Source organism: Dermacentor silvarum, chromosome 9, assembly GCF_013339745.2.
Source record: "Dermacentor silvarum isolate Dsil-2018 chromosome 9, BIME_Dsil_1.4, whole genome shotgun sequence".
Classification (NCBI taxonomy): domain Eukaryota; kingdom Metazoa; phylum Arthropoda; class Arachnida; order Ixodida; family Ixodidae; genus Dermacentor; species Dermacentor silvarum.
This window is the reverse complement of record NC_051162.1, coordinates 128,196,112-128,222,853: the sequence shown is the minus strand read 5'-3', so window position 1 is coordinate 128,222,853 and position 26,742 is coordinate 128,196,112. Positions and strand designations below refer to the sequence as shown.

Sequence of the window (26,742 nt, the reverse complement as noted above, 5' to 3'; positions counted from 1 at the left end):
TTAAGCTCCTATTCCAGCGCAAAACGTCTGCTGCTGCAAATTAAAATATTTAATTGCAGATTGGTCTTCGCGTGAAAAGTAATTTTGCGGACAGACTATCGAATCAATGAGACGGAATAACATTTAGAGTGAGGTCAGATTCCGAGAACAGGCTCATGGTGGCTACACTTCACCGAGACGCAGGAAATTATTAGAACGTTGCTTAATGCTTTGTGGAACTGCTGTACTGTGGATTATTTCGACGGAAGTTGTTGAATAGAGGATTGCAAAATTATTGCTTTTAGAGTTACGTATGTGGAATAGCAGAAAAAATAGTGCGAGCAATGTTATACGGCTAAGTGCCACCCCTTGTCGCCTCGACGAAGTTTTTAGCAGCCCAGCCATCAGGTGACTGAGAACCGTCCGTCAGGTTGTCAGTATTCAACGAAGGAAGACCTGTCCTACAAATAATTAACGTTGGACATTAGCCCTTCAGACGTGAACGCAGTGGGTGACTCTGGGTTTACTTTTTTTCTCTAGAACATGCTATGCGCTTAATTAATTTAGTCTGCTGAGATGCGGCCATCGAATATAATATGGTTGAATGTGTCGAATCGTTTGAATGTAACTTTAGGGGATAAATAACCCATAAAATACTTATTCTCTGCTGAAATTGGGCTGGCAAGCTCGAACGGATACTTCTTGTGACGTCTGCCACGAGCGTGTCGTGTGACTGAGCATCACATGTTGCGTTCGAGGCTGCAAGAAGTATTACTCTTAGCTTTTATCGAAGTAATTTAGTACAATAAAACGAAAGGCACGAGCGCTAACTTCCAACTAAGCTGAATGCCAGACACTTCGAACAAATGCACGGAGTAACGCAAAAAAAAAATGAACTCAAAAGAAACCAAACAATTACATGGTAGAGCTGGCACTTGTGCAGTGTCGACAAATATTGAGCTCTCACCATCTGTCATCGCGAAAAACAGAGGAAGAAATTCACGCACTCGTAGTTGTCACTCATCATTGGTGCTGCCTCGACAACCTCGCACGTGAAGCAACCTCCGCCCCGGCTGAGCAGAAAGAACAGCGCACCCGGCGGCTTCCAGACGCCTCACAACGCTGGCGGCATGAGGAGAGCGGCCAGGGGTGTTACAGGCATCGCACATCGAAATAATATGAAAACAACAAATTGGAACTGCCATTACTAGTGAAGGCACACCTATACAGTATCCCAACCGCATTCAAGTTCTAAGCGTCAATCAACAGGAAGATGGAGATCCGGCCACCATATATAGATGGTGAACTCATCGCCATCTACCACAATGGTCAGGAGCGTTGCGTACCGCAAACTGAAAAAGGTCCTTTTAGCCCTACATAGTGTAGGGCTAGAAGGATATGCATACCTGTCAACTCTCTCGATTTTTCTGCAAGACCAACAAATTCTAACGAATCCGCCAAATTGTATGGACCTTGCCGTAAATTTCAAGAAAAGCTGCTCCAACTCCACCGTGAAAAAAAAAATGAAAACGTGCACATCTTTTCGCAAGACGCAATAAATGTTTACATTAAATCACTAGCCTTTTTCAAAGCTTAATTAGAGGATTCTTTGCTTGTGCGTCGCAAATACGTGCATTCGCTAAACGATGCCTGTAACAAATATCCATTATCGATTAACTTAGGTACTCATAGATGATAAATTGCTTCTGACACGTAATGCCATACGGTCCTTGCATACAACTTTTCGAGACTTATGTAGTATGTCGCACATGTACATACCCACCAACCTGTGAACATTAAAATTGAAAATCCTTCGAACACACACTTATTTAAAGCTCGCTTTCAGCACACGCGTTTTGGGTGATACGTGCGTACTATATTATCGATCTTTAGCTCTAGACGCAGCGGATGAGCAGCTACAGCAGCAACGTTGGAACAGCCGAGACCGACAAGCAAGTAATTCCTTTTTATATAACAGCGAAAACATAGGACATGTGGGAGAGGGAAACTCAAGACGATGAGCAAAACCAGGACAAGGTGAAAGCTGGAACCAACGTTTCGACACGTGGACTTGTCGCTTCCAAGGTCTTGAAAAAGACAAGTCCACTTTTCGAAACATTGGTTCCTGCATGCTTTCACCTTATTCTTGTTTTGCTCTTCATTTTATAGAACAGTAAGTCTTTCGGTGACTTTGCTGTTGCAGATTTCAGCCGCTTCAGGAATTTGCCTGTGTCAACGTCCCTGAAGCGAACGCCCCTCTTGCGTCCTTTCACCATTGAAAAATTTCCAACGGTAGGCTGTCAGACCGATGAGCTGAACGTTTTCGTGAACAGGATATGCCCGTGAAACTAGACGCAACATTCGTAAAATCGTAAAACAAACCCACATTTGCAAACTTTAGCATAAGTTAGAGTTGGCAGGAATACGTTTACCACTAAGGATGTACGATTCCAGTTGCTCCGCCGCTCAATGCCTTGCCATGGCTGTGTTCGTTAGCATTTAAAACCATGACACTGCTCTGGAGGTAACAGTGTGCTTGTCTTCAGTTGTGAAAGAGCCTCATTCTTGCTGAATTTTTTGTGCGTTTGAGACGCAAGTAACTGCGTTCAAAGGATTTTGCAAGCCACATTCTTTACAGCTGAAGAGAACCGCGGTGAATCATCTCCTCGGCATCATGCGTTATTTTTGTTAGGCGCAGTCGACTTGTGTAACATTCTGTGGGTAACTACGTTCGCAAAAGACGTATTTGTCAGGGCCTTGATGAAGGCAAGTTCCGTGTCAAAACGTTGGCTCCAACTTGAGGCTTTCCTCATTCACATACTCGTGATCACGTGAGTTTTCATAGTTCGCCAGATTTTTTTGTTGTTTTAAGCGCTTTCCTTCCTAACCACATTTAGCCTTCATTCCTCTGTAAATGAGTTCTGCGGAAATATCCGCCAAGTGAGTGCACTTTTCATGAAAGTGAATATTGGTTGGCATGCACCTGAATGTAGCCTGATTGCGCTTAAGAAACCCGCATTGTTTAGTTGGGCTATACTATTAGTTGAACGCACTGGTGGAGTTTCAAAGGCCAACTGCGACAAACATGTTGACTGCGTAAGAAAGCCAGGTTTCAGATAGCGCAGCTCCAGAGCCGCGTCCGTGCAAATTCGTTTGCTTGAGACGGCACTGGACCATTAACCAAAATCTCTCAAAATAGACGTTTTTGATACTGAAACGAAAAAAAAAACAAGAAATACCACCATTACCGCTCGACAGAAATGAGACACCGCCTATAATAAGCACCAGCTCAACTCTTAGGCGTGACCTCTGAGATAAGCGGCGCCCACGGTATGTTGAAAATCTCGGAGGCCATGGTCTGCCATTTCCGTCACAATCACTAACCAATAGGTGCACGCATCGTCTGCTTAAGTGTTAATGAAATGCTATTCATAAGAACGTGAAACAATTACCAGCCTCACTGCTTTGCCAAGACAACTTTATTTGTATGTAATACTGATTCATAGCCAATTTAGCCAAACGCAAATTTCATTGCAGTTGGCTTCGGCAAACTACACAATTTTGTTTAATGCAGCAATACAGCGGGCATCCACAAACTTAGATTGGCACTAAACTTTGTTACGGAAGAGCGTTTCAAGAAAGTGATTTGACAAAGGGGTTTGCGTTCTTATTGTTTTCGTTGCAGTTAAGCGCTTGAACTGCTTAACTTTGTTTTCGAACAACATACCTTCAAGCATCGTGCCCCAGATGTTTCAACCAGTTGAAAGAGAGTGAGGGATAAAGGGGGTGGGAAAGGCATGGAGGTTAACCCGAAAAGATTCTGGTTTGTTACCCTGCAACGGGGGAAGGGTAAGGGGAAATGAAAGAAGGAAAGAATAGCGGAGAGAAAAAGCGAAGTTACGGAAAATAATAAAGGAGGTTGGGCACGTCCGTGAGAACTGTAGTCTCTCTCATAGGCAACTCGAACCCAAAAATTTCAAGACTGCCTTGACCGACTTGTGGTGCGACGACTGTATAGGCCGGCGTTTACAAACAGTTGAGAGAAGTTCAAGAGAGCAAAGACGTCTTCACAGAAATTATATTTACTATAAACCTGTTGGAATGTTGATTCCGTTATTGAGACACATCTGATTATGGGCGTTGTTACATGATCGCCCAATGAGAGTTATTCTTTTCATTATAGCATGCGAGAAATACCGAGCACTAGATTAACTAGCTGCAGGTACAGCAAGTGAAAGAATTCAATCAGCCCAAGTGTTAAAGTGTTTAGAACAACGGAACAGAAAATTGGTCAGAAGTTTTCTTGCATTTATTCATGATGTTCACACCATTCGCATGACAAGCGTAAAAATCAGCTTAAATATTTATTTTATTCATGAGAAACCGTTATTTCTCGTGTATAGTATGAAATAACGTACAACCTTCAGCATAATACGACGCTTTTTCTTGTATTATAGTCAAATAACAATATTTTAAGGCTGAAATTGTACCTCAGTTCAATATTGACAAAAAAAAAACTAATTTGTTTTATTCGTATTGTCTGCATACACAATTCTTTCTTGAAGTTTGTCTCTAGTGTTGTATTATATGCATTACTACGGTATAATATTCTCATTCCTAAGCAAGAGAACATCGGTTTCCGCAAGCAAGATGCTCGGAAAGAACAGCACCGAAGATTCAGCTCCAAGTTTAGTCCAAAAACTGCAGACCTCCTTCTTTTAATAGCTATTTTCCTGCCCAGTTATGACTTCCACAAACACCTTTCCTGCATGTCTGAAAACAAAAGCATGGCACGTATATTCGTTTAATTGTCTCACATGCATGCGGACAAAACCAGAGTGAGCTCTTCTTTGCAATACAACCTAGATACAAACACAAGACAAATAATCTACTGCGCAATATATAGTTGTCTTCAATCAAATGGGACAGGGTATGTGCACACTATAGCTTGGAATTATCCACATTGTCATGTTTAGGAGCCTAACGGAAACACGTGCGATAGTTTGGTCTTCAGTTAAAATTAACTTTGCTATGATATGCACAACATTCCCTTTACTGACAATGATCAGTAACTGCGCAAATAACTCTAAACTGAGAAGTTACTAGTTTACGATACGGATCAGGCATGTACGTTCGTAAAACCTCTTAACACGACATCTGAAATTCTTGAACTAATTCTAATAAAATATAAATGTTTTTTGTTGCTGCATCGTTGCGTACACAATTAGTTCTTATACTGGTACAAAACTGTAAAGGAAGACTTGCACCGTCGCTTCCTATAACATGGAAAAAAAATTTTTGACATTCTGAGGTGACCGTATTATTTGTTGCTGTTGAGTTTTGGAGTTTTCGCATCTTTTGCTTTCTTAATTTGATTTCTGTCCCTTTTCTCACCTAATAATCTTTTCAGCTTCTACATTACTCTTTCGACGTACACTGAATCAGCTTTAGGACGAATAAGGTGCATTCGGTGGGGCGTTTTTTACATTTTCATTTATTTCATTTTTATGTGACAATCTTGTGAGAGGCTGAATAAAATGTTTTTCTACAGTTACACACCAGTGTGAAAAAAAAAATGACTGATGAAGCAAGTGCGAATTCTAAAACAACATATGTTCGGAACGCCACTAGCAATATACGTATACTACATGTCTCACGCATTCAGACCAATAAAGAAAACTGGAGTAGAAGAAAAAAAAATGGCGTAACCCATCTCTCGATGACTGTCGACGGTAATTAATGCGTTTAACAATGAACCAATATAGCGACCCAACGTATTGCCACCGTCGAAACGAGTTATGCATGAGGCGTGTGCTGCATCCGGGTTCCTCTTTCGGGCTTCTTTAAGAACATTGGGCGCCGCGAAACCTGTGCGTGGTCTCCGAAATGCATGGAACGCCGCTGCGTGCGAACGATTAGTTATTCCGGTTGCGAGCTTTATGGAGCTAATTTCATTTTACCTTAGTTCTATCTGTGTGGAATGGGATGGATGCTTGTAGCTGCAGAAAAGCGGTGTTTGCATTGGATTTTGCTTGTCCTCTGTTTTAAGTAAATAATTGTATTGCGATAGCAATTATATCGACACTCCAGGCGCATCTTTGCCGTCGCCGTCGTCGTGGCCGTGAGGTTCCGTATAAAGTCGAACAGCGATAATGCCGTCGCCGTGCGCCGTACGCTGTGTATGCGAGTGAAAGCGTGCGAGGGTGAGCCGAGAGAGGAAGGCGGCCGGAAGCGCGCGGGGTCTTCGTTGACGCGCGAGGCGCGGGGAGGAGGCGACGGAGATAGGGGGGGGGGGTGCGTTCTGCTCTTGCAGCTGCTGCGCACGGAGCTGCCGCGCGGGCGCCTATATCTTGAAAGCGATCTGCGATGTGGCCGAAGTGTGCGCCCGCGGAGGCCTCATCTTCAAGGCGATCTGCGATGAGTACAAAGTGCATGCGCCGAGTTCCGGCAGCTTCGTATGCGCTGTCCTTTTGACGTTTAGTTCGTTGAAGCGCGAGAGCCAGCGCGAAGGTCAATTTGCTCACTGCCGCTGGATGCGCTTTCTCACTCCAGCGCTTTGACGAGTTTGCGCGGTCATCGAGCGAGATGTGTTCATGTTTACCTGTGCGCGCGTGACAACGTGCTCGTTTATTTAGTTAGTAAGCGAATATTTACAATTTTACACGGCCGATAAAACTACTATCCTTACTTCGTATAGCTGTCTACTAACTTGCTATCGCAATCAATGCTCGCCTTTCGGGCGAAACTGCGACTTTTTTAGGTCAGCTTGACACATGCCTTAGCGATAAGTTTGCAGGCTCTAATCTTTTCTGAGAGTTTCAGGTTCGTGGATGACTTTTTCGTAATTTTTGGCAGAAGCTCCGCTGGCTCACAATTTGATGTTGATGGCACCTTGACAATTTTTATGCAGATTTTAAAACCATTTCAGGTGACTCACGAACTTACATCGAATGAATCCATTAGGTTTTTAGATTTATGTATCGCGTTTCATGATCACCAGATGTGCTGCGGTTACCACTAAAATCCAGCAAGCCGATACTGCCTTATGGATCGGCTCTCTCTCTAAGCTCGTCAAAAGAAGCATTACTAACATGTGCTTTAAAAATGTACTAAAAATTTGCGTAGCTTGCACTAGAAGCGCAATGCTAAAGACAGCAGGGCTGATGGGCACCTAACTAGTCCTGGCTTTTTGGAATCGATCAATAATCAATAAATTCCGGGAAATGTTGGGGATAACTTGGTAGTGCTTAACCAAGTTATCCCCAACATTTCCCGGAATTTATTGATTATTGATCGATTATTGATTAGCTATTGATTGGCTATCGATTAGCTATCGCAAGGTATTGACCACGTATTTGGGCGAGACTAAGCACGACCAAGCTATCCCGAGCATTTCCCTGAATTTATTGATAATTCATCGATTATCGATTAGCTATTGATTGGTTATCAATCGGGTATCGATGACTGACTAAGCTTAAGTAGACCCAACCATGCTTAGCTAAACTCGGCCAGGCTCAGCTTCACTAGTTCACAGGGGTATGAGCCATTGCGCTTTGGCCCTTTCTGTAATACCGCCAGGATCGGCCCACATTTTCTGTTAACGCGTCACGGACTTATGGCCGGCTTAAACAGCTCCGCTATTAAAAGTCTTGTACCTCACCTAACCTTGTACAGCAGTGTTTTTCGGAGCAAGTAGGCCACCTGAAGGCGTCTGGCTACCCTAACCATGCTTTAGTTTCAGTAGCTGAGGCGCAGGTTAAAATAATCAGAATGTAATCTTTCAGCCTAGAAGCGATGAAACAAACAAAACAGAAAAGGTTGCGGTAATTTCGTACATTCACGGCCTATCACAGCTTTTTAAGAAAGTAGCACTAAGGTCAAGTGCTAAGGTAGTATTTTGCCAGGCTGTGCAAGTTAACGGAACCATGTTCCAGAAAGCCGCTCGGTAGCACTGTGAACCATGAAGTCAAATTTGTTGAGTGTCAAACGGGCGTGGTTTATAGAATTCGGCTCCCCTGTGGAAGAGTACATATCGGGCAAACCGGTTGTTGCTTTAATGACCGCTTAGGGAACACTGATATGTTGTCAAAAACGCGGACAACGGGCATATGGCCACGCACTGCAAAAAGTGCACCTGTACTCCAAAGCTTGATACCTGCACGGTTATAGCCCGGCGAGGCTTATTATCGAGCTGAAGTCGATATGTGATGAAATAGGAAAATGTGTCAGTGTAGCGACCCTGACGTTGTCAGAAAAGGAACTTCGATTTTTTTGGATGTCTAATTAGTGCAGTGCGCATGTCAAGTGTCACGTGTGTAAGCGTATATAAGTGACGACCGAATTTTTGATTTCGTCTTCACCTATCGTCCACGTCTTTTATGCGCATTTACATCATCGTCACGCTAAATCAACTCGCCCAACTAGGTGTACTGACCAGCTGAGAAACGCATAATGCGGCAACCGGAATCCTCTCTGGCGCTTTTTTCTGGACACACTGCACCATCTGGTGGCGCTGCCGAGAAGTTCGTGCGTTGCCACCGAGACCAGAAGCGTCTCAGTGACCCAAGTTGGCGAGACGTTCATTGGAAAGCAGCACATATCAAGTGCATTTGTGGGTTAAGCGTAGGGTTGCTGTCCCTAAGGAACCTTTGTGGCATGGGTTTGATTCCCCTAAGGATGGGCGAAATTTAAGGAATATTTCGAACAAATCTTGTAGATGACACTGCATGATTTTGTTTGTGACATCAACCAAAGAAGAAGTGATGGTCTCCGAGGTCGATAATTCACACCCAGGGCCTTCCAAACAGCTCACCGAGGTTAAAAGGCCAGCACTCTTTAAAGCAGCAACTACTGAAAAGGTGAAAACGTATGACACACACGATGAAGACGACATCGACTTCATTGAGGTGGGAGAAGCTTTAACTTCCGAGATAGAGCATCGCTGAAAGTGATAACATCAATGCATGCACAGTGCGCATAGCGTGAAGATTGGTGGTCACAAAAGTGTACGAATAACCAAAAACATTCGTCGACCACATCAAGCTATTTCTTTTACGCACATTCACGCATGAAGACAATTGCTGATCAGCGGTAACCTAAACATTGATTTCAAGAAGCACATTCATTTTAAAACATGGTGTCTGGAAACATTGCATTTGAAGTTTGTTTCAAATACAACGCTGGCGACACATCGGCCAGGTGGGTGTCCGGACTTTGTTCTTCTAAATGATGGAATCAGAAAATGGCACTGCTTTCACCTGATTTAAACCGACTTATTGCACTAACCTCCAAGGTCACCTCACGATGTTGAAACCCATGGAAAACTAAAGATATGTTTCTCCAACATTGGGTGAATAATTATTCTATTATGTTGAAAATTTTGATTGCCGCTTTGTATAAAGATAACTTAAGGCAATGACAATAGCGCTGTTATTATATTTTCACTGTGGAATAGTGCTGCTGTCGCAGTAAGTGAGTTCAAAGCCGAAGAAATCACTGCAGTCTGCTGTGTCGCTTTGTGTAGCCTCCGGAGTCACATATATGTTCACGTATATAGCTTACACATAATGTTGTATAGGTGGAAATATTCCCTGCTTTTTAAAGGTAAAGCTTCCCTTGACACTAACATAGTGCAACTCAATGATATAGGCGGAGTGAATTGATTCATGCGAAGCAGTCATCATGCCTTTTAATTTCGCTCTTTGCAGTTGCAATAAAATTGTGAAAATTGCTAAAATTTGTCACGGGAGAATAACACTGGGTTACTTACTTTTCCATCTGTGCATTCCATACCTTCCAAAATATCTACTTTTTGGCACCACTTTTGATGGCCTACATTGTAACAGCACTTCATCTTACACTCGTGTGCGAGATCGGGGAGCTAAGAGAAAGAAGCGCACAATATAGCATAAAATACAGCACTAGCAGTGAAAAAAATTACACATGGAAAAGACAAGAAGGAAGAGCGAAGAGATATAAAGCTGAACAATCTGCGAAATTAGTATTCGCACTGTTAGAATAATAATTGTAAGAATTTAAGGCTGGAGACAAAAGATTGGTGCATATTGACACATAAATATATCAGTGGCGTCATAGAAAAACTGTGCGCGAAAATTCCTAGGATTACTCTTTTTTTTTCAAAAGTACCTTACTGTGACCGAGGGTAATAGTCGGAACTTATTAAACAAATCACTAATCGACTGAGGAAACCTCATCTGGTAGGTACAAGCAGTTTTGTTTTCGACAAGTGCATTGCGTTTTCTACGTAAGCTATCATCTGAAATCGTTTTTACACTGGTGCAAGGTATGCAACCAAAAACGCAAAATAAATTTGCGATCATCATCTTCACCGCTGTACGGTAGCTACCTCTAAATGCATAACATAATGCGTCATGCTGCAAATCTCATTCGAAAACGGCATACAGACATTGTTCAGGTCGTATCAGCGTGCTGGTAATTGGAAATGAGCGCAACAAGGCTCACCCTACTGGTTTTGATTATGCAACAGTGCTATCACCTGCAGCTAGAATGGGATGTAGGCAGGTTGGCGAAAGATCGATTTGTATCTCTTTTTCTCAATTCGTCGTTGACATTCCAAAGCTGTTGTGAACTTAGATCACTGCCTGCTGACGCAAATGTGCAGAGCCAGAACGAGAGCGTGTCAAGATAGTTTATCAATAGCAATCCAAAGAAAAGCTTGCGAAACTATATACAGGGTGTCCCAGGTAACTTGTGCATAATGTAAAAATTTGCGATTGCCTCGTGGTTGGATAGAACCAAGGTAATGTTGCTTGCCGTCGCTTGGAGCAAGTCGGATTATTTTTGTATTTAGCCTAATCACATAACTAGTTTTCATTGATAAAATAACTTCTCACATAATATAATCGCAGCAAAACTGTCAATCATAAATTGTAGGCCGTCATGAAAAATTCCTGATCCACCTGTCTGTTGCTCTATACGTGCTACGTGAAAAATGTTTTTCTATCCCCTGCGCACGCAACACTTACTAAGCAACAAGCGGTGGCCTAGCGCTTCCTTCAAACCAATACGTACCCGAACCCGGTGGCTTATAGCCACTACTACTCAGGCCCGCATTCGGACAAATGTGAAATATGTAGGGAACGGGCGGACCTGCCACACATTTTATGGGCTTGCCCTCAGGCGACCCGATAGGGCCGCATAATAACCAATGACGAGCAGTGGGAGCTCGGCCACTGAAGACCAACTCTGGGCCGTCCACTTGGGTGAGGACGCCGCCAGGGCCCAAGTGCTACTGCTCGCCGTTTAGTCGGGGAATTGTCTCCCTCAACCGTTGGACACTAAATAAAGGTTTCTCTCTCTCTCCAAGGCTGAAAGAAGTCCGCGAACGCACACAAAAGTGCTGCGCGACCAGTCGCGCGGGGCATTTTCCTGTGTGGCAGACTTCCTTTAACGCTTGAAAAAAAAAAAAAAAAAAAAAAAAACCCGTCAAGTAGCATTTGTGAAAGAAGAATGGGGAATTTTTTATAATGGCCTAAAATTTTCTGATTGGCAATTTAGCTCTGATTATATGAAAAGCAAGGCGTTTCACAAGGTTTGCCAAAACTAGGGCTTTTCAACATGCAGCCAATATTATTTGAGAAGATAATTATTCAAATAACTAATTATGTGATCAGGCAAATTAAAAAAAAATATGGCAAACGACATTATTTTAGTACTGTCCAGCTGCGTGGCACTCGCATATTGTAAAATTTTTACGCAAGTTACACGTGACACCCGGTAAATAAATACATGCTGCTTGCCGGGGGCTATACAAGCCCTCGGCAAGTGAATGCTTACGAAAATAGCAACTTGAACCTATGCGGTTTAACTGGCACTTCATAGACAGAGGAGCAGGACCAAAATAAACATCAAAGCATTGTTGCGGAACTTTGTGTTCGTGCTCTCGAAATATAAAAACGTAAGCGCAGAAACTTTACAAATGATGTAAATGCTAAATCGCAATGCGCAATATTTTTTACTTCGATTTGGCGTGAATTATGATATAGATTTTATAAGTAGCCAGTTCTCAACTATTTATAAGCAAAACTAACACATTAGAAACGTAGTTTATTATTTTCTTGACAATTGTCTTAATGACTACGCGAAAATAGAAAGCAGCGTTAATAAAAGACGCGAAATGTCCCTGCCGACATTTATCCCGGTTGTAAAATGGGCTCAGTTTGTGAACAGGTTTAACTTCGAGAATGAAAGGGATCTCAATAAAAGATAAGAACAAGACGAAGCAGAACTGCTTCACGCGAGAACGGTTCTACTCAATTTAGAGCAGAGTTGCAGAATGGCGGAATGTTAAACATAGCATGAGTAAGTTTAGACCAATCTAGTGCGGCCAATGAAACTCTATTGTACGAGATTATATCAGCGTTGACTCGTTCGACTTGCTCCCCATTTCAAGAGTTAATAAACACAGAATCCCTAGCTTTTCACTGTTGAGTTTATTTTTGTTCAGTATGTTGTTTCTGATAAGATGTAACGATAACTTATTTAGGGTTCTGTCCTGTGCTTCTATTAGTTTACTATTTCATTACTGGTATTGAAAAAGCAACAAGATTATGTCTACTTCAAAAAAGAATTCAATTTAATAAGCAGTCATTACATAATTTCATTATTTTTGCAGTTAAGGTCCATTTGACCCATTATGTCACAACGTGACCAAAATGGTCACGTTTTCCGCACTATCAATTTAGAGTCATTGTTATTTTGAAGCGTGCTATAGTGAGGAAATTTGTTTATCGAATTCCGAGTTACATTGCAAAAATATATGACAAGGTATGTCAACCTTTGTGCGGTGGTCTTTTAGATATGGCAGAAAAACTTGAAAAAAGAAATGTTCGAAATGTGTTCAACGGCAGATGAACACTGTGCGTGCTGCCTAATTATTTATACATTTTTTATATTTCTACATTACTTCTACTGCGGTCGGACACATATTGTGGAGTCATTTAAATACACGTTTTAGCTTGAAATACAAAGCAGAAATTAATCCAGTCGGTCAGTGGCGCTTTCGCTTCCTCACTGGCGCCTTTATTGGCCAATTCGGCCGACGCGTTGTCTAGTGTATGTGGGCAGCCTTAATATTAGGCCATGAAGACATCTCACCATTTCTACGTACACTTCGCTTCTGATCCTCTTCTGCTTCAAACTTCTTATCATGATCAATCTGCAGTGTTCATGTGCAGATATTTTCTGGCCCGGCATGACATAAGGTTTCTCCATATAGCGCGTTATGGCTGCAGATTCCTTTATGCAGACATCCGGTAGCTTCCTGCAAATAATGATCAAAAGGTCTTGTCCTTGTACTTAAGACTGATAAGTATAGGAAGCAATAGTCTGCACTACTCTTTGCACCGTGATCTAGAAGGCGCGTAGACATTCAATAAGTACTTTCGTAAAGTGTGGTGTCTTGCTTATATTTTAGCACACGTCGTTCAGTAAATGCGGCGTTTCAATGGCCTACACTAGGCAGTGTAAATTTATCAACAGCAATGTTTATTATTATACTTGTTATGTGCCTCCTGTTTACTTGTGAAGTATGTGCCATGTCTAGGCTAACTTATGACAGAATTTGTTTATACAACTAGACATCCGGAATATTACAAACGAACTCTCGGCCCACTGTTCTGCAGAGAAGTGGTTCTACAGTAATAAAGCGAAACAAGGATTGTTGTATGAAATTTACCCACAAAGAGAATTTAGCATAACAGCAAATTTCCCGCGATACATACATACAATTATTTACAGGCTTCGACTGGAAGTGACATGTAGAAATACTTTGCTGCACAGGTTACGCCGATACATTTGTGCAGACTACTGCCGGGGTTATCAAACTGAGAACGTTTCCCACGATCTTCTTGAGCGCTTAAATAACGCCAAAGAAAGAAGAACGTTAGCGAAAAAAACTAGGAGGTTTGGACAAGCGTTTCATTGCGATGCAAAAATATCTTGAACCGTGGTCAGTAAGTGATCTCCAGAAAAAGGCAAACATATGTTCAATCTACTTTTAGGGGACACATAGATAAGTGTTTAGCACGTGGAGGAGCCTTGCACCAGTGAATGAGGACCCAGAAGTTTATGTATTATTTGGTTAGCGGCATGAAGAGACATTAAGTGAACTTTCCTCTGCGGCGTTATCTTTATTAATTTAATTGTCCTTCTCTCACTCATTTATTTTAGCAGAATCATTTATTACTTTATTTCTTGCTGTATAACATAAAGAAATGGAGTAGCCGAAGTACTCTTTACCTTATCTCCACAGGAATCCCTGCATGACGTCACAAAACAAAGCTGCGTCTATGGTGGGTAAAACTGAATGGGAGCAACAGAACATCACCTTTCTTCAATTCATTTACGACCAAATAAGCAAAACCATAATTTGGCATCTTCTAGAGCATGCATGGCATACACGTTCTCGCATAGGTTACACCATGGCCATTGAACAAGTGACCGCCGCACTAAAACTTAACTTGTGGCATGCGTCTGTAGTCTTAGAAACGACCTCATTGTAATCAGCAATGATTAAACAACGATGGGAGTGGAAACACATATATATAATATTTTGTCTTTATGAAAAAAAATTACCATAGTAATAAATATTAACAAAAACACCTTCAGCACTTTTTAAGATTTGCATGTACTATATCCGAACATGAGCATGAAGTTACGTTGCATGTTCGCTGCGAGATGGGTCATGGGCACAGATCTAACAGGTTATTCCCCCTGTGTAGCTTTGCGGGGCTTTCCTACAGTGTGCAAGTGACATCTTTCATAGAAATCAGCGTAGGGGGTATGTCTTGTTGATGCCCCCCCTCCCCGATATGATCGAACGTGTTGAGGCACCCTCACTAAGAAGCTTGAGAAAGTACCAGAGGAGCATGACTGAACGGTGACGCACCGGTGGTTCACGAAACGCAGAAATCCGGGCCTTAAAGATGGTATGGTAGTGAAAGTGCTAAGAGTTCACTAAATCTCTTCAGAAAGTTTTCTTAACGAACCCCTGGGAACAGTATCTCAGGGTGCCTAATGTTTTGAACAGTGTGCTGATTATCAGCGCACGGCTGGTAATGACGCAATTAAGTCCGCAATTATGCAACTTGCGCTTGCATGGTATTGCGCATTGGACCGCGGTAACAAACCCACCGCTTTAGTGCACTTCACCAGACGACACTACACTAGTCTGTTCGTGCAGACATTGGAATTTGATTTCAGTGACTTTAGCGTCACTCTGATAGAAGTGTAAGGCGTGGGCTTACTGCTCCACAATAAAATTTGCCAGAATTGCGCCAAGCTCATTCCAGTGTTGAGATCGTCGGAGTCATCAGTACAGCCGCCTAAACGACCTAAACACATAATCGTTAGTAAATCACCGAATGTATGCAATATTTGAATAGCTTATTCGTCATCACTGCAGCTCCGGCTGTTCAGCTGTCTGCTCTCCGGAATGTGCAGAGCCTGAAAGTCCCCGATATTAACGAGTATGTTTTGCGCAAATAAAGTTAGTTCCTGTCCTTACTCTGTGGTTGTCTTTATCTGATCCATACTGCACGTGGAAAGCCGGTACTTGTTCGTGCCACCTTCTTCGTAACTCATCAGGAAGCCATGTCTCCACGAGCACTCTGATGATCCCCGGGGGTCATGCCGTGCTCCTAGCCTGCGTTGCAAAAGCACGCTTGTCCGTGGCTTGCACACATTCTCTGGCGATAGTAGAAGCCAAATACTCACGAATGGCCGAGCTCGTGAGCCATTGCGAAGACGCCGTCGTAGGACGGAGCGGTGTCTTCACCCATAGCCACTCTCTCATTAGTACAGACCCCAGCGACATTTGCAAGTCCTGCGGCAGATGTGGCAAATTCAGTTTCTCTTGCGCGTTTCAAGTGGAGGGTACAGTAAAGGCATGAGGGCGAAGGGAAGGAAGACTCTAAAACATAAGATTAGAGGGTATATTGGAGGGTAAGACATCTGCAGGCACATAATGGTTTTGGCTTGGACAGGAGAGCGTTAATTGGAAATATCTGAGTCTTCGAGAGATACATTCGTCCTGCAGTATAGATTTGAAGCGTTAAGATGATGACAGTTACACTCTTTGTAACATATATTTCTACGCGCGGATGTGTCACCCTTCCTGGGCCTCTTTCTTTGTTATACTTGTGCACTAAACGTTCAGCATTGGATTACTAACTAGCCCGATCTTACGTATTGTTGCCCCAACGTGGCATAGTAAATATGATGCTCTGCTGAAAACCACGAGGTTCCTTGTCGCTGCCACCACATTCATTTAGGGGCGGACTATAGAGAAATTCCTGCTTGCCTAGATATAAATGAAGGTGAACGAAATTGAGCAGAAACCATCGAAGGTGAGTGTCAACGTAAGGGATAACCCAAATAAATAAATAAATAAATAAATAAATAAATAAATAAATAAATAAATAAATAAATAAATAAATAAATAAATAAATAAATAAACGAGTGAGCTGACAGACAACGAACTTTATTTGATCTGAGGAGCTACTGTCAGGACCCCCTAACGGGAGGCTGTTAGCTGATTGTCAATTATTTGACAATTCTTTGTCAAATCAGTTATTGACAATCAGCTGATTGCAAATTATTTCCATCCACATACAATAACACTTCCCCAAAATACGATTTCAGACATTTTATATTTACCCAACCAAAAACAGGGACTAATTATGGACTTAAGTTATTAAATTGACGAATTCTTTATATCATAAATACCTACTCCCAATTACTGCCTTTAATTACACGTTCTTCTTAATTACCACCATTTAGCAAGCAATCGCAGGTATACCTTCATGACTCTGTTTGACGTTGTGTCTGAATTATTATAGTTTCAATTATTGGTTGTTTATTGTGGGGGTATACTGCTCTTAGTTGATTACTGGTTGTTTACTGTATTGTAGTTGGATCGCTGGTTGTATACGAGTATTCTGTTACTGCTACTTTCCTATGCCCACTGTCGTAGGAAAAATCCGCGTGTTATTTTCTGTTGTGCATGCACTATCGACCAAAAAAGTTTACCGACCAAGGGATCTGACAAAAAGCTGAATATCTCCGCAGCCTCAAAACGCAGCCTGGTATTCCCATTTACAGCCTCTACTGGTATATGCGAACAACATTGTGATGTATGGTTTTACTGGCTACTTTTAAAGGCTGCTCGGGTATTTATCGTTTTCTGAGAACCCGTGGTCCGTAAACTTTTTTGGTCGATGGTTCGTCCTGTGTGTTAGTATTATGTAAATTTTATGTGAATGTCTTGTGCAATGCAGGCTAATATGGTGGTATATGTCCTAGTCAGGTGACTGTCTATTGTCACTTTTTGCCCCAATCATAATGATAGTTAGGTCATCATTATCATCAGTCTATATTTAGGTCCAATGCAGGATGAAGGTCTCTCTCTCTCTCTCTCTGATGTCCAATTACCCCTGTCTTGCGCTAGCTGATTCCAATTTGCGCCTGCAAATTTCCTAACTTTATCACCCCACCTAGATTTCTGCCGTCCTCGACTGCGCTTCCTTTCTCTTGGTATCCATTCTGTAACTCTAATGGTCCACTGGTTATCCATCCTACGCATTACATGACCTGCCCAGCTCTATTTTTTCATAATGAGGTATCGTTAACCAAATAAATAAAAATGACAGCAGCAGTACAGCAAGAAGCGTCACCCAATACGTAACCAGAAATAACCATTCTATTATGAAGAAAAAAAAAGCTTTCTCGAGGTGTGCCACGATGCCATCTCATCCTTGTAAGCGTGACCAAAACCAGAGTGATGTATACGCTTTCATACTTTCAGCGTGATAGGTTTTCAAAAACACAGGAAGCACAGCACTTGTGCAGTATATTGGTAATAGAAAGTAAAAGTTTCCACCAACATATCGGCAGTAACATGTAGCAATGAGTCAGGTGGGAGAGAGTCTTTTACGAAATGTTAATGTTCATACAACCATAAGTTCATGCTGTGTGAGTTTGCTCATGTGCACAAAAGCTTTTTCACGCAACCTAATAGGCCTTTTTCGCCGTGTTAAATCATGTCGCACACACCAGGCTCGTTTGCCACTGAAACAATAACATCGGCCGTACCTGCAACTTAACTTTTTCAAGACGTTGTTCAATTGAACGCATCTTTACTACCACGTATATCGTAACAGAATGACACGAAATGATATTTTCTAGCAAAAATAGAGAAAATATTTAGTCGTGTGTTTAGATATGCTTGTTTTTGTATTCTTGTGAATTTGCATGACTATCGTGAAGCTGCACGTACACATCACTACGATTTGTTTTGCTATTCGCAGTGAGTAGTTGCATGAATAAAAAAATTGTGTCCACAAAACAAGTACTTTGTAGGAAGAGCCTGTCGTCAAGCCTACTTGATGTTGAACAAATTTTCGCGGATATTGTTCAAGACTTGGCCCATTCCCACTCGCTCAAATCCCTGTCCTTTGAGACACAATTCTGAAAACAAACCGACTCCTCTTACCTGCTATACCCTTATCAAGACGTCCGCTCTTAATTGAGGACATGTCCCGACTGCAAAGAACAGCGATAATGACTCAGAAATGGGATTGGAGCATCCGCGCAATAGCTCAGTAAACGCCATGCGATTCACAGATCTTATTGACATAAAAACTATGCGGAATTTGTTTAAAAACCTGGAATGTGTGCATCTATGGATTTAAGATACAAAGAAAATGTTATTCGTTGTACTTACTTGGTTATGAGGTACACTACGTCAGGGTTTCCAGGAACCTTGCCTTCTTGGTAGTATTTTTCCAATTTTTTTAGCGTTTCATGCGCTTCTATGGTACCTAGAATGTGACTGGCAAACACATCGGCCTGCCGTTGAGCAGGGGACGTATGTTGAAAAGGCGCACTTCAAGCATCTTATTCATTTTATATTAAACACCTGTCGTACCTGACAGAAAATATGCTGGAACATGCATCTGAATTTAAGGAGTCAAGCACGTTTAGAGCTTGCTGCGTTAATTTTTCCAGTTAATATGACGTTATACAAGAACGAAGGATAGATAATGGCGGAACAATAGAAAAACGCTGCCTAATTGTATTGACTTGGTGCTCTAAAGAGGATTTATAAATAAATTACGATAATAACTAAGCTTACTGATTGAATATTTTTTAGAAGGTTTGGATCTTTGCGACATCTTTGTGTTGCCTTTTACTTACCTTGCTCATAGTTACTCCAATAAGCTTGAATGTAATGCTAGGCATCCTCATCTCAAGATATCTTAGATTCATCTGCAAAAATGCGCACAAAAGTTCTAAGCGCAGCAGGAAGACGTCTGCAGGAAGAAAAACTGCAACTGAGGCACCGAAACTATATTTGCTCATGCACACTAAGCTAATGCGTGTAACTTCTCCGGACCACGGGCACAGCACAATTGAAGCCTGTGCTTAATGCCAAATATACAAACATATGTGACGAAGTGAAGAAAAATATGATGACATTAGCTACTATTATATCTGGTACGCGTGCCTCGCAGCCCAAAGATGAAGCAAAATGTCGCCACAGTTTTTCCCGAAGAACTAAAAGTTGGAGGTGTCAGATACGCCCGCTAGTTTCACAAATTATGATAGCTGAGTTTTACTGTAATTTATTTGTATATGCACGCACGCACCCACCCACCCACAAGTAGGTGCGCGTAGGCATAGTTCAGAGTACGAGGCCAATTGGAAGGTTAAAGAAAATTTGTACAGTAATACTTGTGCCGGCATAGGAGGTCCCGTGTATGAACAGAATGTACATGACAATAAGCAACACGCATGTTCGCAAAGACGAATAAAAAAAAACAAGGACGTAAGAAAAACAGTCGGAACCTAGTTTACCACTACAGTAATTTTCACTATTCGTGCATGGTTTTCTGCATCAAATTTAGGATGAATGACATAAGACATACAAAGAAGCACAGAAAAAAAATCAATCATGTGTTCTCACCGCATTGACCATGATTGCCAAATATGTTATCAAGTCCGCTTCGTGTTTGAAATTCTGGTTGTGCTCTTCGTCAGAAATTATAGAAAGCTCAACCACAAATTTTTCTACCGGCCGTCTGGCGATAATTGTAGATACTGTGGTTGCAGTCTGGGGGACTAAAAGAATTCATAATTAGGAGCTATTATGTTATTATGATTAATCTGCATAACGACGAAGTCGTTATGCAGATTAATCGAGTGCTTTTTCACTGAATATTTGAAATCCCTATCACGGCGCGCAAACCGATGTCAATTATGCGTCACGTACAGGCAAATGTGAGCACATATTCGAGGATCCTCCACTCATTTCTTGTTTGCTGTTTTTGTTATTGGGGTAATAGATTTGGTAGTTTATATTATGCGTCTAAAAGTCAAAGATAACGCCTCACTATGCCTATTGCGTGGAGTTGGCAGGCGGAGATTATACACACATGCAGTGACTGGTCTCCTGGTGTGAAGTTTTATTTCTTTATTTCTAAAAGGGCTGGAGTAGGCCGAGAAGAAACCTACAAATGTAGCTCAAGAACCACCCTACATCCTCACTGTTACGTGATAGCGGGCATAACAAACTCGACAACAGCAAAGATTGTAAAGAGTGACACAACTAGCTATGATACGGAAGCTATGCTCTTGCAAACACGCAATTTCTATTAGGAAAGCACTGCAGGCTTGGAACTAACCGTGATGTCTTCCGGGACGGACCACATGGGTTCTCCGATATGGTGATTGCTCCCTCCCTGAAAAACATGATCGCAAATATAAGCGCGAGAAGAAGGATAGAGACACAAGCCAGATGGTATATTTTCATGTTTCACTACTTTCAAAATCAAAGATGACAAAAGCAAGAAAGAACATGCAGAAGAACTCGTATGCGTGTTTTTTCCTTGTAGCTGTGAAGTAATACAAATGAAGCGGGGAAATGTTTATGCGACACCTCAATCCGCCACTTCTGGCGCTTTGAAAATTGTTGCTTTCTTATAAACTCCAGTCTATGCGATGACAAGAATGTGGGTTCGGAAAATATTGACAATACCTCCACCTTATCCTCTCCTCTACGGAACAGTTAGAGCGTTACACCGTTACGTAACCTTCTTACTATACTTCCATGTCTGCTAAAACCTCACTCATGTCTGGCTTAGTCTTCACTTGATTACCTTGTTTTTTTTTTCTTAAAGGTCACGAAGTGATATATACGCTAAATAGTAAACTTTACTTCGTAGCGCAGGGTAATATGGGCCCGTCGTCAGCAATGCCGCCAGCTGGTTCTACTCTTTCTTGAGTTCTCTAGGTGGGTCCCGCGGATCATGCGGCACCTTTCAACGTATGGTGGTGGTGCTTGAAGGTCCATGCGTGAAATTACGTCAGTATGCATCTACACGGGCTTAAGTAGGTCACCTATTAATAGAACTAATATACCGGCATAACCCAAGTGCACACGCGAGAAACGGAGGCTATGTGAACCACAGTAAACCACAGCGTATGCTACCAAGTCCCATAACGTAGCGCAAGGGATTATGTGTGACAAGTTCGAGATTCCCCAGAAAGAAACGTCCGACTCGACTGCAGGCGACTGCGTCATTTTAGAACGTTGATGTTTTGTCGACGACACGACAGCACAGCTTTTTCTCGCTTGCTTTACAATAAGCCTGATATGGCTCAGTTCGTTAATTATGTGTGAGTTCACTACCGGAGGATATTGTGAGACACTGTTATTGTACATTGCACCCCATCCAAGTGCCTAGGTACTATGGTAGCTCAAGGACCTGCGAGTTTGTCTGGATTCGCGAAGTACCGACAGTCTGTTACAGGTTTCAGCTCGACAAACGAGCGAGTCTGGTGTCAGACCAGGAATCTCAGTTCTTTACTGGCCACTAATACCGCAGTCGTGACGCTTCCACGGGAACTTGCAATGCTGTTCAACGTCGTTATATGCTGTGTACTGCAATAAGACAAAGTTTTAATAGTCACGATGTAGGCTTACAGCTTGGCGGCAGCACTTGTGGGTACAAGGAATTTCCGCATGTTAATAAGTCTCGGTCGGTCAAATGTTTTCTGCCACCTCGAAAAAGGTCGACAGAGCCCATTCGAATAATACCACAGATGCTATAATGTTATTAGAACCGGAAATGTCGTACTCTTGGAAGCGCATCTGTCGTAATGAGAGGAGTTTTGGTAGCCCTATCTGTCGTCGTGCCATCACACACAAAAAAAAAAAAACATTATACTGTCAAAGCGACAACGGAATCTGTCGTGAGCATCCTGGCTTGTACTAGCAAGGCCATTTCTGTCAAACCGAAGAAAATTATTGCCGCAGTAAGAGGAAGTCAGGCTAGCGGAATATTTTTGCCGTATTTTGCAACATTTTCTGCTTTTTAAACGACAAACGTACACTCACCAGCAAAAGAGACCAACGATCTCACGTCAGAAAAAAAATGTTTTTTTTTCTTTATTCTCAGACTGCACGCGCTGGGTGAAATCAAGAAATACAGCCTACATGTGTGTCTTTACCCAATCCAATGCATTGAAGCAATTCGACGTTAAGAAGCTGTGCCTAGAAGAAATTAATTTTCGTTTGATGCCGTGGTCCCAAATCTTTCGCTTGCGACTGCCCATGCACAGGACGTGACAATGGCTCCTAGAGAATTTGGAAGTGCGTTGTCTTGAAAGTAGTTGTGTAGTTGTAAAAAGATTGCTTGGAACTACTGATTGCAGCCTTACCGTGTGTTCGCGGATAATGCCGCGTATATGCAGCCATCTTCGCCAGATCTTCGCCCCTTTCTCGTACTTCATATAAGCTATGAAGCACGTGGCCTTGTGCTGAACGCTCTCCTTCGGGTACGGGCTTGATTCTTAGTTTTCTATTCACAACGCCTTCCTACCATAAACAAGTGAACAAAACCACATCGAGAACAAATTAGTGATTTGCCTCAGATCAACTTTACTCGCGGTGGCAGCAGACAGCAATTACATTCCAGAAAGGGATCCATTGACACCGGTAGAACTTGAACTAAAATTCGGAAACAGCTTTGTTCCTGAAGGGTAAAACTAAGTGATAATTCTGATGGTCTTCAGGCATTTTTAATGCATCTAAGCAATATAAAATATTCCCGTGAATTTTAGGATTACATAAGTTCTATGCACTACACGCACTACCCTGTAGCAGTAACACCTAAGACACTTCTAGGAGACAGTTTGCACTCAGTACCCATGTCTTTTGTTTCACTCCAGAAGCTCACTAAATGAAGCGGGCACTTTTTGTGCTTAATGTTTACTCCCGACGACTAGAGGTTAGCAACTATTGATAATAGACAAAACGGCATAACGGTTGGTAGAAAGCGAATTCTACATAACGCGTAAATGCCTTCACTGCCGCGACCACATCATTCGTAATTTTCATGTGAAAGGAGACAACTAAACTTTTATGGTGGAAAACTTACAACAAGAGTAGATCCATCTGATTGTTGTACCATGAGGGATGATCGCTCATTGCTGTCGCAATAGAGCTTCTCTTGAATAGAAGATGTGTTCACCTGCAGAAATTTATTGATACTTCAGAGTCAGAAGTCGCATGGAAGGTAACCTTTGACTCACATAAACGTATTGAAATGCAAATGGTACAGCGCAGATATATGAGCAGTACTTGTAGCTGTGGAAAATTTGTTTAGAATACGTGATGACAAAGATTGCTTTTTGCTTGGCAGAAGAGTTCCAAGCTTTTTTTTAGGGCAGCATTTATGGTCTGTACGTGCCTAGTTTCTGTTAGAAACAACTATGACAGTACGATACTTGTAGAAGACATATTTCTAGAACAATAAAAATAACTACAAAGACGTTCATAAATAGCATTCAAGTGATTAATAACCTGTCATGTTCTAAACTTCTTGCACGATAAGTGTCACATTAAGAAATTGCTGTCAAGAAAGCCGCTGCTTTTAAAACGCCAGGGCTATATTCCCGATCTCAGGGCTGGGCATGACGGCTTGAGGAACACATTAGTAGCAAATAAACCAGTATTTATTTGTCTACTGGGAAGTTATATACTCTGAATACAGAGTACATAAGACAAAGTAGAAAAAGTACTTAGATCAATATCTGATGGAGCTGTAGGTTCATACAGGTATTTTTGTAAAGGGTAACGCACGTCACTCACGAGTAACTGACAGCTTCCGCCTCCTAGGGCATCAATAATTTGACATTGTAGCAACTGGGGTGATACATACTTAACAGACGATATCCTTGAGCTATTTGACATATGCGTAATCATGGTCATCACCCAACCCCCCTGCAAAAAGACAACCTCGTCTGCAGGTCTCCAGTTTTCCCTATATTGTGTCTGCTAGGCAGATCGTATGCCGCAAAATTTCCCTATGTAATTTACAATAGTTTTTTATACAGGTAATTGGGGGAAAGCGCCGTGCACTAAAGGCTACAAAAGTGTAGCTAGAGTGCCAAAGTAGGCCTAGCATAAATAAATACATGGCAGAGCAGCAAAAAACGATTCAGCAATCAAAGTAGTACCATAGTAAATTCATACAAGATTGCACTGAGTAGAAATAACAATTGCAAAAGTAAACATTCATATAAACAGGTTTGAAATGCTTCGACGTATGAAAACAGCACGACAAATTACGTCATCTTATTCTGTCTCATCGCATACTGCGCTTTTCTTCCCTTAACGCTCATTCCGTTTAACCTAACACACGCTGATAATCTCTCGGCTTTTATTATTGTTGTTCCACTTCTTTTCTTAAGCTTGAGTAAAATGTATCCATGTATTTGCTTTTTAAGTTTTTTACGTATTTCTTTGTAAAATTACGATTTTAAATTACTTTGTAATTACTTTGTCATAACTTACTTCGTAAATTATGACATGCTTACGTATTACGTTAAGAATGTCATATCCTCGCTCTCGTTCGTTGCACGGTCCTTTAGCTTACTTTAATAGTTCCTTCGGATCATGCAATTCTATGCCATAGTTTAGTAGCGTTGCGGCCAGAACACAGTTATTGTGTCGTTTGAAAGGTGTCATGTGCACTGCCGCTGATGAAACGAGAGTACTTAGCTGTCATACGGGCTCGAATATATCATTATTTGCCTTCATGTTTTCTCATGATCAGGGTTCCTCAAAAGCATACTGTTTCCAAGTTTCGGGAGGGTGGCTACCAGTCGCGAACTCGCGAACTTCTGTTCTCTCGCGAGGCTGTTGTAAGTACATTGTTTTAGTTTTCCGCACATTAATCTTCAATCCCATAAAACTAACTCTGCCACTTGAACGATAGCTTTCACAAAAGTGATGGCAACAATGACTCTGTGCTTATACTTACTGTTTCGACTTCATGCCCTTCCCGGGTGGCAGTAACTAATATCAGAATTTCCGATAGTACCTCACTTTTTTCAAGGTTCAGAGTAATGTCATCGTTAATTCGAAGAACGAGCTTGCTTGCAGTCGACCGCTCTTCCACGATAACAGGGTAGACCAGTTGTTCTTTTCCTGCACTCGAATTTTTATAACGAAAACACTGTTACTACCAATCAAAAAGGAGACCGCGCTAGCTGATATGAACGTACCTTTGTAGTCCAGTAATGACTTACGGGCACCGTAACACAGCGGAAGACTTAAAAGTATAGTTAGAGCTATCATATCGCTCTGTTTACTTGGCAACTTGTGCACCTTTGCTAGGCGAGCGCAGGCTCTGTTCGGTATTTATTATAAGATATTCAGATGCTGCCATTAGGAAATCGCTATTTACTTGTGTAAGTCCAGATGTCCAGAGGAGTTAAAGTTCATTCGCATGCCACTTCTGGCAAGAGGGCTTCGTGCACTTTCATGCAAGTAATGACCTTTAGGGTAGCATACTTGAGAAGGTCCCATGCAGTTGCAAACAAGTTTACCGGACGATGGAAGACCTTTTGCAAACCAAGGAAGACCTGATAATATCGAGAAATTCTATATCTGTTAAGGGCGGAAAACTCCGCTGAGAGCGAGAGAGAGAGAGAGAGAGAGAGAGAGAGAGAGAGAGAGAGAGAGAGAGAGAAATAACTTTATTCAAGTAAAATAGGGTTAAGGGGCCCGGAAGGTGGGTCCTTAGTCCAAGACTCCAGTGGCCACCGCCACGCGCCGAGATAACGAAACATGTGCTCCTTATTAGTAGAGGCTATCGGCTACCATTGCTGTTCAATCAGTGCCTTCGGCCTGCATAAGTACATTCCGAGAGGCCGTGTCGGAAGCAATAATGACGTATGCTGCTGCACCTTGAGAAGTATTTCCAGATGATGCAGCGCATGGTTCATGGGGTGAAAGGAGCCTGCTTTACCAAATGAATGAATGAATGTGTACAGCAGAAAAGAAGCAAAAGCTAAATGGGGGGGGGGGGGGGTGGCCTGACAAAGGCTTTTGCTTCTACAACAATGCGGCACGGAGGCCGTACGCAGCATACAAATCATACAGACTGTTGTAATCACATAAAACGTGCCTGTGCTGATTATTTGTCCCTTTCCGTTCAGTGCGCGGAGAATGCGCGCGCATCCTTTGTTCGTGCTGTTGCCTTTAAAAGCACGGCGACCAAGCTGTGTCGTGTCTTGTGTTGTACTTCCGTTAGATAGAATAAACGTCTTTTCAACATCTGCGTCTTCCCTCACAATACAGACATACCGAAATCAACTGGGGGGCTGCGACACAGAACGTTATTTTTGTAAAAAAAAAGAACATATCTACAAGAA

The 26,742-nt window shown here is 42.0% G+C and overlaps 1 protein-coding gene across 1 annotated transcript; it reads right to left on the bottom strand.

The window, feature by feature from the left end:
* Positions 1 to 4,267: 4,267 nt before the first annotated feature.
* LOC119464278 (venom metalloproteinase antarease-like TtrivMP_A) lies at positions 4,268 to 25,712 on the bottom strand. Its single transcript, XM_037725185.2, has 14 exons — positions 25,591 to 25,712; positions 25,347 to 25,513; positions 23,460 to 23,552; positions 22,741 to 22,897; positions 20,703 to 20,759; positions 19,985 to 20,139; positions 19,216 to 19,287; positions 18,743 to 18,867; positions 18,512 to 18,561; positions 15,736 to 15,844; positions 15,527 to 15,664; positions 13,117 to 13,282; positions 9,749 to 9,859; positions 4,268 to 4,752 (listed from the first exon to the last, which is right to left on the bottom strand). Exons 1-14 carry the CDS (start codon positions 25,661 to 25,663, stop codon positions 4,705 to 4,707), a joined length of 1,521 nt encoding a protein of 506 aa, XP_037581113.1. The 5' UTR covers positions 25,664 to 25,712; the 3' UTR covers positions 4,268 to 4,704.
* Between the last annotated feature and the right edge of the window lie 1,030 nt (positions 25,713 to 26,742).

Coding starts and splice junctions, on each gene's coding strand:
- LOC119464278 (XM_037725185.2), bottom strand. CDS start 25,663: ATGATAGCTCTAACTATACTTTTAAGTCTTCCGCTGTGTTACGGTGCC. Junction 9,860..13,116: donor GCGAAGTGTACGTAGAAATG/GTGAGATGTCTT, acceptor TCTTTCTCTTAG/CTCCCCGATCTCGCACACGA. Junction 4,753..9,748: donor TGGAATGCACAGATGGAAAA/GTAAGTAACCCA, acceptor TTTTGTTTTCAG/ACATGCAGGAAAGGTGTTTG.